Source organism: Callionymus lyra, chromosome 13, assembly GCF_982586985.1.
Source record: "Callionymus lyra chromosome 13, fCalLyr1.hap1.1, whole genome shotgun sequence".
Taxonomy (NCBI): Eukaryota; Metazoa; Chordata; class Actinopteri; order Syngnathiformes; family Callionymidae; genus Callionymus; species Callionymus lyra.
In genome coordinates this window covers 430,001-443,226 of record NC_141830.1, presented here as the reverse complement: position 1 = coordinate 443,226, position 13,226 = coordinate 430,001, and the positions used below count along the sequence as shown (strand labels likewise).

The 13,226-nt window shown below is 44.9% G+C and overlaps 1 protein-coding gene across 3 annotated transcripts in view; it reads left to right on the top strand.

The window, feature by feature from the left end:
• Window positions 1-13,226, top strand: part of pex7 (peroxisomal biogenesis factor 7) — a 32,531-nt gene that overhangs the window by 4,820 nt on the left and 14,485 nt on the right. For 2 of the 3 annotated variants that reach the window (XM_087805788.1, XM_087805790.1), the window contains exons 2-6: window positions 4,212-4,337; window positions 4,838-4,895; window positions 7,369-7,516; window positions 8,566-8,643; window positions 10,708-10,816. In XM_087805788.1, the coding sequence (XP_087661914.1) occupies window positions 4,229-4,337; window positions 4,838-4,895; window positions 7,369-7,516; window positions 8,566-8,643; window positions 10,708-10,816 (502 nt within the window). In that variant the 5' untranslated portion in view covers window positions 4,212-4,228. The remainder of the gene's footprint in view (window positions 1-4,211; window positions 4,338-4,837; window positions 4,896-7,368; window positions 7,517-8,565; window positions 8,644-10,707; window positions 10,817-13,226) is intronic. The other variant, XM_087805789.1, reaches the window with a different exon arrangement.

The following is a 13,226-nucleotide window of genomic DNA, read 5'->3' as shown; positions in this document are numbered from 1 at the left end:
CTTCAGTGTCTACGTCAGTGTCTACGTCAGTGTCTACTTCAGTGTCTACGTCAGTGTCTACTTCAGTGTCTACGTCAGTGTCTACTTCAGTGTCTACGTCAGTGTCTACGTCAGTGTCTACGTCAGTGTCTACTTCAGTGTCTACGTCAGTGTCTACGTCAGTGTCTACGTCAGTGTCTACTTCAGTGTCTACGTCAGTGTCTACTTCAGTGTCTACGTCAGTGTCTACTTCAGTGTCTACGTCAGTGTCTACGTCAGTGTCTACGTCAGTGTCTACTTCAGTGTCTACGTCAGTGTCTACTTCAGTGTCTACGTCAGTGTCTACTTCAGTGTCTACGTCAGTGTCTACGTCAGTGTCTACGCCAGTGTCTACGTCAGTGTCTACTTCAGTGTCTACGTCAGTGTCTACGTCAGTGTCTACGTCAGTGTCTACTTCAGTGTCTACTTCAGTGTCTACTTCAGTGTCTACGTCAGTGTCTACGTCAGTGTCTACGCCAGTGTCTACTTCAGTGTCTACTTCAGTGTCTACGTCAGTGTCTACGCCAGTGTCTACTTCAGTGTCTACGTCAGTGTCTACGTCAGTGTCTACTTCAGTGTCAACGTCAGTGTCTACTTCAGTGTCTACTTCAGTGTCTACGTCAGTGTCTACTTCAGTGTCTACTTCAGTGTCTACGTCAGTGTCTACGCCAGTGTCTACTTCAGTGTCTACGTCAGTGTCTACGCCAGTGTCTACTTCAGTGTCTACGTCAGTGTCTACGTCAGTGTCTACTTCAGTGTCTACTTCAGTGTCTACTTCAGTGTCTACTTCAGTGTCTACGTCAGTGTCTACGTCAGTGTCTACTTCAGTGTCTACTTCAGTGTCTACTTCAGTGTCTACTTCAGTATCTACGTCAGTGTCTACGTCAGTGTCTACGTCAGTGTCTACGCCAGTGTCTACGTCAGTGTCTACTTCAGTATCTACGTCAGTGTCTACGTCAGTGTCTACGCCAGTGTCTACGTCAGTGTCTACTTCAGTATCTACGTCAGTGTCTACTTCAGTATCTACGTCAGTGTCTACGTCAGTGTCTACGTCAGTGTCTACGTCAGTGTCTACGCCAGTGTCTACGTCAGTGTCTACTTCAGTGTCTACTTCAGTGTCTACGTCAGTGTCTACGTCAGTGTCTACTTCAGTGTCTACTTCAGTGTCTACTTCAGTGTCTACTCCAGTGTCTACGTCAGTGTCTACTTCAGTGTCTACTTCAGTGTCTACTTCAGTGTCTACGTCAGTGTCTACTCCAGTGTCTACGTCAGTGTCTACTTCAGTGTCTACTTCAGTGTCTACTTCAGTGTCTACTTCAGTGTCTACGTCAGTGTCTACGTCAGTGTCTACGTCAGTGTCTACTTCAGTGTCTACTTCAGTGTCTACTTCAGTGTCTATGTCAGTGTCTACTTCAGTGTCTACGTCAGTGTCTACGTCAGTGTCTACTTCAGTGTCTACTTCAGTGTCTACGTCAGTGTCTACGTCAGTGTCTACGTCAGTGTCTACTTCAGTGTCTACGTCAGTGACTACTTCAGTGTCTACTTCAGTGTCTACGTCAGTGTCTACTTCAGTGTCTACTTCAGTGTCTACTTCAGTGTCTACGCCAGTGTCTACGCCAGTGTCTACTTCAGTGTCTACGCCAGTGTCTACGTCAGTGTCTACGCCAGTGTCTACTTCAGTGTCTACTTCAGTGTCTACTTCAGTGTCTACGTCAGTGTCTACGTCAGTGTCTACGTCAGTGTCTACGTCAGCGTCTACGTCAGCGTCTACTTCAGTGTCTACTTCAGTGTCTACTTCAGTGTCTACGTCAGTGTCTACTTCAGTGTCTACGTCAGTGTCTACGTCAGTGTCTACTTCAGTGTCTACTTCAGTGTCTACGTCAGTGTCTACGTCAGTGTCTACTTCAGTGTCTACTTCAGTGTCTACTTCAGTGTCTACGTCAGTGTCTACGTCAGTGTCTACTTCAGTGTCTACTTCAGTGTCTACGTCAGTGTGTACTTCAGTGTCTACTTCAGTGTCTACTTCAGTGTCTACTTCAGTGTCTACGTCAGTGTCTACGTCAGTGTCTACTTCAGTGTCTACTTCAGTGTCTACTTCAGTGTCTACGTCAGTGTTTACTTCAGTGTCTACTTCAGTGTCTACTTCAGTGTCTACTTCAGTGTCTACGTCAGTGTCTACTTCAGTGTCTACTTCAGTGTCTACTTCAGTGTCTACGTCAGTGTTTACTTCAGTGTCTACTTCAGTGTCTACTTCAGTGTCTACTTCAGTGTCTACTTCAGTGTCTACGTCAGTGTCTACGCCAGTGTCTACTTCAGTGTCTACTTCAGTGTCTACTTCAGTGTCTACGTCAGTGTCTACGTCAGTGTCTACGTCAGTGTCTACGTCAGCGTCTACGTCAGTGTCTACGTCAGTGTCTACTTCAGTGTCTACTTCAGTGTCTACTTCAGTGTCTACTTCAGTGTCTACGTCAGTGTCTACTTCAGTGTCTACGTCAGTGTCTACGTCAGTGTCTACTTCAGTGTCTACTTCAGTGTCTACGTCAGTGTCTACGTCAGTGTCTACTTCAGTGTCTACTTCAGTGTCTACTTCAGTGTCTACGTCAGTGTCTACGTCAGTGTCTACTTCAGTGTCTACTTCAGTGTCTACGTCAGTGTGTACTTCAGTGTCTACTTCAGTGTCTACTTCAGTGTCTACTTCAGTGTCTACGTCAGTGTCTACGTCAGTGTCTACTTCAGTGTCTACTTCAGTGTCTACTTCAGTGTCTACGTCAGTGTCTACTTCAGTGTCTACTTCAGTGTCTACTTCAGTGTCTACTTCAGTGTCTACGTCAGTGTCTACTTCAGTGTCTACTTCAGTGTCTACTTCAGTGTCTACGTCAGTGTTTACTTCAGTGTCTACTTCAGTGTCTACTTCAGTGTCTACTTCAGTGTCTACGTCAGTGTCTACTTCAGTGTCTACTTCAGTGTCTACTTCAGTGTCTACGTCAGTGTTTACTTCAGTGTCTACTTCAGTGTCTACTTCAGTGTCTACTTCAGTGTCTACGTCAGTGTCTACTTCAGTGTCTACTTCAGTTTCTACTTCAGTGTCTACGTCAGTGTCTACGTCAGTGTCTACTTCAGTGTCTACTTCAGTGTCTACTTCAGTGTCTACTTCAGTGTCTACTTCAGTGTCTACTTCAGTGTCTACTTCAGTGTCTACGCCAGTGTCTACTTCAGTGTCTACGTCAGTGTCTACTTCAGTGTCTACTTCAGTGTCTACGTCAGTGTCTACGTCAGTGTCTACTTCAGTGTCTACTTCAGTGTCTACGCCAGTGTCTACGTCAGTGTCTACGTCAGTGTCTACTTCAGTGTCTACGTCAGTGTCTACGTCAGTGTCTACTTCAGTGTCTACTTCAGTGTCTACGTCAGTGTCTACGTCAGTGTCTACTTCAGTGTCTACTTCAGTGTCTACGCCAGTGTCTACTTCAGTGTCTACGTCAGTGTCTACTTCAGTGTCTACGTCAGTGTCTACGTCAGTGTCTACTTCAGTGTCTACTTCAGTGTCTACGTCAGTGTCTACGTCAGTGTCTACTTCAGTGTCTACTTCAGTGTCTACTTCAGTGTCTACTTCAGTGTCTACTTCAGTGTCTACTTCAGTGTCTACGTCAGTGTCTACTTCAGTGTCTACGTCAGTGACTACTTCAGTGTCTACGTCAGTGTCTACTTCAGTGTCTACTTCAGTGTCTACTCCAGTGTCTACTTCAGTGTCTACTTCAGTGTCTACTTCAGTGTCTACTTCAGTGTCTACGTCAGTGTCTACTTCAGTGTCTACGTCAGTGTCTACTTCAGTGTCTACGTCAGTGACTACTTCAGTGTCTACGTCAGTGTCTACTTCAGTGTCTACTTCAGTGTCTACTTCAGTGTCTACGTCAGTGTCTACTTCAGTGTCTACGTCAGTGACTACTTCAGTGTCTACGTCAGTGTCTACTTCAGTGTCTACTTCAGTGTCTACTTCAGTGTCTACTTCAGTGTCTACTTCAGTGTCTACGTCAGTGTCTACTTCAGTGTCTACGTCAGTGACTACTTCAGTGTCTACGTCAGTGTCTACTTCAGTGTCTACGTCAGTGTCTACGTCAGTGTCTACGTCAGTGTCTACTTCAGTGTCTACTCCAGTGTCTACTCCAGTGTCTACATCACTTGTGCTTAACGTCCAGCAGGGGGCACCAGAGACATGACGCTGGTCTTCAACACGCCTGGTCTCCATGGTTACGCCGTGGCAGCGTCTCCCTTCTGCGCCTCAAGACTCGCCTGCGCAGCCGCAAACAACTATGGCCTCTCAGGTGAGTCTCAGGTGAGTCTCAGGTGAGTCTCAGTTGAGTCTCAGGTGAGTCTCAGGTGAGTCTCAGGTGAGTCTCAGTTGAGTCTCGGGTGAGTCTCAGGTGAGTCTCAGGTGAGTCTCAGGTGAGTCTCAGGTGAGTCTCAGGTGAGTCTCAGGTGAGTCTCAGTTGAGTCTCAGGTGAGTCTCAGGTGAGTCTCAGGTGAGTCTCAGTTGAGTCTCAGGTGAGTCTCAGGTGAGTCTCAGTTGAGTCTCAGTTGAGTCTCAGGTGAGTCTCAGGTGAGTCTCAGTTGAGTCTCAGGTGAGTCTCAGGTGAGTCTCAGTTGAGTCTCAGTTGAGTCTCAGGTGAGTCTCAGGTGAGTCTCAGGTGAGTCTCAGGTGAGTCTCAGGTGAGTCTCATGTGAGTCTCAGGTGAGTCTCAGTTGAGTCTCAGATGAGTCTCGGGTGAGTCTCGGGTGAGTCTCAGGTGAGTGGAAGTCAACGATGGTGTGTGTCTGTGCACAGGTGGAGGTGAGTTGATGGTCCTGGAACAGAACGAAAGCCAAGTCCAGCTGGTCCAAAGGTGACGTCACATGACCTCAGATAATGACCTTCATGAAGTTCAGCCTCTGATCAGCTGATCAACAGCTGGATGTCATCAGCAAACATAAGAAACATCAGGATTTGAGGAATCAAGTACAAACAATAAAGGCCCCAGAACAGAACCTTGAGGGACTCCACACAAACATGTCCTCTCACATCGAACCCTTAGTTATTTGATAGTAAATGCGAGAGAGTTTGATAGTAGATGCGAGAGAGTTTGATAGTAGATGTGACAGAGTTTGATAGTAGATGACAGAGTTTGATAGTAGATGTGACAGAGTTTGATAGTAGATGACAGAGTTTGATAGTAGATGTGACAGAGTTTGATAGTAGATGTGACAGAGCTTGACAGTAGATGAGACAGAGTTTGATAGTAGATGAGACAGAGTTTGATAGTAGATGAGACAGAGTTTGATAGTAGATGACAGAGTTTGATAGTAGATGAGACAGAGTTTGATAGTAGATGACAGAGTTTGATAGTAGATGTGACAGAGTTTGATAGTAGATGAGACAGAGTTTGATAGTAGATGTGACAGAGTTTGATAGTAGATGCGAGAGAGTTTGATAGTAGATGCGAGAGAGTTTGATAGTAGATGAGAGAGTTTGATAGTAGATGTGACAGAGTTTGATAGTAGATGTGACAGAGTTTGATAGTAGATGTGACAGAGCTTGACAGTAGATGTGACAGAGTTTGATAGTAGATGCGAGAGAGTTTGATAGTAGATGCGAGAGAGTTTGATAGTAGATGAGAGAGTTTGATAGTAGATGTGACAGAGTTTGATATTAAATGAGAGAGTTTGATAGTAGATGAGACTGAGTTTGATAGTAGATTAGACTGAGTTTGACAGTAGATGAGACTGAGTTTGATAGTAGATTAGACTGAGTTTGACAGTAGATGAGACTGAGTTTGATAGTAGATGTGACAGAGTTTGACAGTAGATGAGACTGAGTTTGATAGTAAATGAGAGAGTTTGATAGTAGATGAGACTGAGTTTGATAGTAGATGAGAGAGTTTGATAGTAGATGAGACTGAGTTTGATAGTAGATGAGAGAGTTTGACAGTAAATGAGAGAGTTTGATAGTAGATGAGACTGAGTTTGATAGTAGATGAGAGAGTTTGATAGTAAATGAGAGAGTTTGATAGTAGATGAGAGAGTTTGATAGTAGATGAGAGAGTTCGATAGTAAATGAGAGAGTTTGATAGTAGATGAGAGAGTTTGATAGTAAATGAGAGAGTTTGATAGTAAATGAGAGAGTTTGATAGTAAATGAGAGAGTTTGATAGTAGATGAGAGAGTTTGATAGTAGATGAGACTGAGTTTGATAGTAGATGAGAGAGTTTGATATTAAATGAGAGAGTTTGATAGTAAATGAGAGAGTTTGATAATAGATGAGACTGAGTTTGATAATAGATGAGACTGAGTTTGATAGTAGATGAGACTGAGTTTGATAGTAGATGAGAGAGTTTGATAGTAGATGAGACTGAGTTTGATAGTAGATGAGAGAGTTTGATATTAAATGAGAGAGTTTGATAGTAAATGAGAGAGTTTGCTAATAGATGAGACTGAGTTTGATAGTAGATGAGACTGAGTTTGATAGTAGATGAGAGAGTTTGATAGTAGATGAGACTGAGTTTGATAGTAGATGAGACTGAGTTTGATAGTAGATGAGAGAGTTTGATAGTAGATGAGACCCTGTTTGATAGTAGATGAGACTGAGTTTGATAGTAGATGAGACTGAGTTTGATAGTAGATGAGAGAGTTTGATAGTAGATGAGAGAGTTTGATAGTAGATGAGACTGAGTTTGATAGTAGATGACAGAGTTTGATAGTAGATGAGAGAGTTTGATAGTAGATGAGACTGAGTTTGATAGTAGATGAGAGAGTTTGATAGTAGATGAGACTGAGTTTGACAGTAGATGAGAGAGTTTGATAGTAGATGAGAGAGTTTGATAGTAGATGAGACTGAGTTTGACAGTAGATGAGACTGAGTTTGATAGTAGATGAGACTGAGTTTGATAGTAGATGAGACTGAGTTTGATAGTAGATGAGAGAGTTTGATAGTAGATGAGACTGAGTTTGATAGTAGATGAGAGAGTTTGATAGTAGATGAGAGAGTTTGATAGCAGATGTGACAGAGTTTGATAGTAGATGAGAGAGTTTGATAGCAGATGTGACAGAGTTTGATAGTAGATGAGAGAGTTTGATAGTAAATGAGAGAGTTTGATAGTAAATGAGAGAGTTTGATAGTAGATGAGAGAGTTTGATAGTAAATGAGAGAGTTTGATAGTAGATGAGACTGAGTTTGATAGTAGATGAGAGTTTGATAGTAGATGAGAGAGTTTGATAGTAGATGAGACTGAGTTTGATAGTAGAAGAGAGAGTTTGATAGTAGATGAGACCCTGTTTGATAGTAGATGAGAGAGTTTGATAGTAGAACCTCTCATGTGTGCAGGTGGACATGGTCTGACGGGATCTTCGACGTCTGCTGGTCTGAACACCAGGAACATGTTCTCGTCGCTGCAGCAGGAGACGGAACTTTACAAGTTTATCATTCAAGCAGAACATCTCCATTGAAGGTCGTGAAGGCTCACCTACAGGAGGTACACACATGTTGTGTTGTGTTGTACAGGTGTGTTGTGTGTTGTACAGGTGTGTAATGTGTTGTACAGGTGTGTTGTGTGTTGTACAGGTGTGTAATGTGTTGTACAGGTGTGTAATGTGTTGTACAGGTGTGTTGTGTGTTGTACAGGTGTGTTGTGTGTTGTACAAGTGTGTAATGTGTTGTACAGGTGTGTTGTGTGTTGTACAGGTGTGTAATGTGTTGTACAGGTGTGTTGTGTGTTGTACAGGTGTGTAATGTGTTGTACAAGTGTGTAATGTGTTGTACAGGTGTGTAATGTGTTGTACAGGTGTGTTGTGTGTTGTACAGGTGTGTAATGTGTTGTACAGGTGTGTAATGTGTTGTGTGTTGTACAGGTGTGTAATGTGTTGTACAGGTGTGTAATGTGTTGTACAGGTGTGTAATGTGTTGTACAGGTGTGTAATGTGTTGTACAGGTGTGTTGTGTGTTGTACAGGTGTGTAACGTGTTGTACAGGTGTGTAATGTGTTGTACAGGTGTGTAATGTGTTGTACAGGTGTGTAATGTGTTGTACAGGTGTGTTGTGTGTTGTACAGGTGTGTTGTGTGTTGTACAGGTGTGTAATGTGTTGTACAGGTGTGTAATGTGTTGTACAGGTGTGTAATGTGTTGTACAGGTGTGTAATGTGTTGTATGTTGTACAGGTGTGTAATGTGTTGTACAGGTGTGTAATGTGTTGTACAGGTGTGCAATGTGTTGTACAGGTGTGTAATGTGTTGTACAGGTGTGTAATGTGTTGTGTATTCACAGGTGTGTAATGTGTTGTGTATTTACAGGTGTGTAATATGTTGTGTATTTACAGGTGTGTAATATGTTGTGTATTTACAGGTGTGTAATATGTTGTGTATTTACAGGTGTGTAATATGTTGTGTATTTACAGGTGTGTAATGTGTTGTGTATTTACAGGTGTGTAATATGTTGTGTATTTACAGGTGTGTAATGTGTTGTGTATTTACAGGTGTGTAATATGTTGTGTATTTACAGGTGTGTAATGTGTTGTGTATTTACAGGTGTGTACTGTTGACTGGACTGAGGTTCGTGAATCAAACCTGATCGTTTCAGGTTCATGGGATCAAACAGCTAAAGTGGTGAGAATTACTTCCTGTGACTCGTGTGACTCGTGTGACTCGTGTGACTCGTGTGACTCGTTTGACTCGTTTGACTCGTGTGACTCGTGTGACTCGTGTGACTCGTGTGACTCGTGTGACTCGTGTGACTCGTGTGACTCGTGTGACTCGTGTGACTCGTGTGACTCGTGTGACTCGTGTGACTCGTGTGACTCGTGTGACTCGTTTGACTCGTGTGACTCGTGTGACTCGTGTGACTCGTGTGACTCGTTTGACTCGTTTGACTCGTGTGACTCGTGTGACTCGTGTGACTCGTGTGACTCGTTTGACTCGTTTGACTCGTTTGACTCGTGTGACTCGTGTGACTCGTGTGACTCGTGTGACTCGTGTGACTCGTGTGACTCGTGTGACTCGTTTGACTCGTGTGACTCGTTTGACTCGTTTGACTCGTGTGACTCGTGTGACTCGTGTGACTCGTGTGACTCGTGTGACTCGTTTGACTCGTTTGACTCGTGTGACTCGTGTGACTCGTGTGACTCGTGTGACTCGTGTGACTCGTTTGACTCGTGTGACTCGTGTGACTCGTGTGACTCGTGTGACTCGTGTGACTCGTTTGACTCGTGTGACTCGTGTGACTCGTGTGACTCGTTTGACTCGTGTGACTCCTTTGACTCGTGTGACTCGTGTGACTCGTGTGACTCGTTTGACTCGTGTGACTCGTGTGACTCGTTTGACTCGTGTGACTCGTTTGACTCGTTTGACTCGTTTGACTCGTGTGACTCGTGTGACTCCTTTGACTCCTTTGACTCGTTTGACTCGTTGACTCGTGTGACTCGTTTGACTCGTGTGACTCGTGTGACTCGTGTGACTCGTTTGACTCGTGTGACTCGTTTGACTCCTTTGACTCGTGTGACTCGTGTGACTCGTTTGACTCGTGTGACTCGTGTGACTCCTTTGACTCCTTTGACTCGTTTGACTCGTTGACTCGTGTGACTCGTTTGACTCGTGTGACTCGTGTGACTCGTGTGACTCGTTTGACTCGTGTGACTCGTTTGACTCCTTTGACTCGTGTGACTCGTGTGACTCGTTTGACTCGTGTGACTCGTGTGACTCGTGTGACTCGTGTGACTCGTGTGACTCGTGTGACTCGTTTGACTCGTGTGACTCGTTTGACTCGTTTGACTCGTTTGACTCGTGTGACTCGTGTGACTCCTTTGACTCCTTTGACTCGTTTGACTCGTTGACTCGTGTGACTCGTTTGACTCGTGTGACTCGTTTGACTCCTTTGACTCGTGTGACTCGTGTGACTCGTTTGACTCGTTTGACTCGTGTGACTCGTGTGACTCCTTTGACTCCTTTGACTCGTTTGACTCGTTGACTCGTGTGACTCGTTTGACTCGTGTGACTCGTGTGACTCGTGTGACTCGTTTGACTCGTGTGACTCGTTTGACTCCTTTGACTCGTGTGACTCGTGTGACTCGTTTGACTCGTGTGACTCGTGTGACTCGTGTGACTCGTGTGACTCGTGTGACTCGTGTGACTCGTTTGACTCGTGTGACTCGTTTGACTCGTTTGACTCGTTTGACTCGTGTGACTCGTGTGACTCCTTTGACTCCTTTGACTCGTTTGACTCGTTGACTCGTGTGACTCGTTTGACTCGTGTGACTCATGTGACTCGTGTGACTCGTTTGACTCGTGTGACTCGTTTGACTCCTTTGACTCGTGTGACTCGTGTGACTCGTGTGACTCGTTTGACTCGTGTGACTCGTGTGACTCGTGTGACTCGTGTGACTCGTGTGACTCGTGTGACTCGTGTGACTCGTTTGACTCGTGTGACTCGTGTGACTCGTGTGACTCGTGTGACTCGTTTGACTCGTGTGACTCGTGTGACTCGTGTGACTCGTGTGACTCATATGACTCGTTTGACTCCTTTGACTCCTTTGACTCGTGTGACTCGTGTGACTCGTGTGACTCGTGTGACTCGTGTGACTCGTGTGACTCGTGTGACTCGTTTGACTCGTGTGACTCGTGTGACTCGTGTGACTCGTGTGACTCGAGTGACTCGTGTGACTCATGACTCATCAGTGGGATGCAAGACTCGCTCGGACTCTAGTGACACTAAAAGGTCACGAAGGGGTCGTTTATGGAACCATGTGGTCGCCTCACATCCCAGCATGCTTCGCTTCAGCCTCAGGTGAGCTGTTGCCATGACAACTAACAGTAAACTGCTTGTGTGTAACGTACTCATGTTGTGTGTGTCGGAGGTGATGTTGTGTGTCTGAGGTGATGTTGTGTGTCTGAGATGATGTTGTGTGTGTCTGAGATGATGTTGTGTGTCAGAGATGATGTTGTGTGTGTCAGAGATGATGTTGTGTGTGTCTGAGATGATGTTGTGTGTAACGTCCTCATGATGTGTGTGTCCTCATGATGTTGTGTGTCTGAGGTGATGTTGTGTGTGTCTGAGGTGATGTTGTGTGTGTCTGAGGTGATGTTGTGTGTGTCTGAGGTGATGTTGTGTGTGTCAGAGATGATGTTGTGTGTGTCTGAGGTGATGTTGTGTGTGTCCTCATGATGTGTGTGTCCTCATGATGTGTGTGTCCTCATGATGTGTGTGTCCTCATGATGTTGTGTGTGTCCTCATGATGTTGTGTGTGTCGGAGGTGATGTTGTGTGTGTCCTCATGATGTTGTGTGTGTCGGAGGTGATGTTGTGTGTGTCCTCATGATGTTGTGTGTGTCCTCATGATGTTGTGTGTGTCAGAGATGATGTTGTGTGTGTCCTCATGATGTTGTGTGTGTCAGAGATGATGTTGTGTGTGTCCTCATGATGTTGTGTGTGTCCTCATGATGTTGTGTGTGTCCTCATGATGTTGTGTGTGTCCTCATGATGTTGTGTGTGTCCTCATGATGTTGTGTGTGTCCTCATGATGTTGTGTGTGTCGGAGGTGATGTTGTGTGTGTCCTCATGATGTTGTGTGTGTCGTAGGTGATGTTGTGTGTGTCCTCATGATGTTGTGTGTGTCGGAGGTGATGTTGTGTGTGTCCTCATGATGTTGTGTGTGTCCTCATGATGTTGTGTGTGTCGGAGGTGATGTTGTGTGTGTCAGAGGTGATGTTGTGTGTGTCCTCATGATGTTGTGTGTGTCGGAGGTGATGTTGTGTGTGTCCTCATGTGTGTCGGAGGTGATGTTGTGTGTGTCAGAGATGATGTTGTGTGTGTCAAAGGTGATGTTGTGTGTGTCCTCATGATGTTGTGTGTGTCGGAGATGATGTTGTGTGTGTCGGAGGTGATGTTGTGTGTGTCCTCATGATGTTGTGTGTGTCTGAGGTGATGTTGTGTGTGTCCTCATGATGTTGTGTGTGTCGGAGGTGATGTTGTGTGTGTCAGAGATGATGTTGTGTGTGTCCTCATGATGTTGTGTGTGTCCTCATGATGTTGTGTGTGTCGGAGATGATGTTGTGTGTGTCAGAGATGATGTTGTGTGTGTCAGAGATGATGTTGTGTGTGTCCTCATGATGTTGTGTGTGTCTGAGGTGATGTTGTGTGTGTCAGAGATGATGTTGTGTGTGTCAGAGATGATGTTGTGTGTGTCAGAGATGATGTTGTGTGTGTCAGAGATGATGTTGTGTGTGTCAGAGATGATGTTGTGTGTGTCAGAGATGATGTTGTGTGTGTCGGACATGATGTTGTGTGTGTCAGAGATGATGTTGTGTGTGTCAGAGATGATGTTGTGTGTGTCGGACATGATGTTGTGTGTGTCAGAGATGATGTTGTGTGTGTCAGAGATGATGTTGTGTGTGTCGGAGGTGATGTTGTGTGTGTCAGAGATGATGTTGTGTGTGTCGGAGGTGATGTTGTGTGTGTCGGAGATGATGTTGTGTGTGTCAGAGATGATGTTGTGTGTGTCGGAGATGATGTTGTGTGTGTCGGAGATGATGTTGTGTGTGTCAGAGGTGATGTTGTGTGTGTCAGAGATGATGTTGTGTGTGTCAGAGATGATGTTGTGTGTGTCGGAGATGATGTTGTGTGTGTCAGAGATGATGTTGTGTGTGTCGGAGATGATGTTGTGTGTGTCAGAGATGATGTTGTGTGTGTCGAAGATGATGTTGTGTGTGTCGGAGATGATGTTGTGTGTGTCGGAGATGATGTTGTGTGTGTCGGAGATGATGTTGTGTGTGTCAGAGATGATGTTGTGTGTGTCGGACATGATGTTGTGTGTGTCAGAGATGATGTTGTGTGTGTCGGACATGATGTTGTGTGTGTCAGAGATGATGTTGTGTGTGTCGGACATGATGTTGTGTGTGTCAGAGATGATGTTGTGTGTGTCGGAGGTGATGTTGTGTGTGTCAGAGATGATGTTGTGTGTGTCGGAGATGATGTTGTGTGTGTCAGAGATGATGTTGTGTGTGTCGGAGGTGATGTTGTGTGTGTCGGAGATGATGTTGTGTGTGTCAGAGATGATGTTGTGTGTGTCGGAGATGATGTTGTGTGTGTCAGAGATGATGTTGTGTGTGTCGGAGATGATGTTGTGTGTGTCAGAGATGATGTTGTGTGTGTCGGAGATGATGTTGTGTGTGTCGGAGATGATGTTGTGTGTGTCAGAG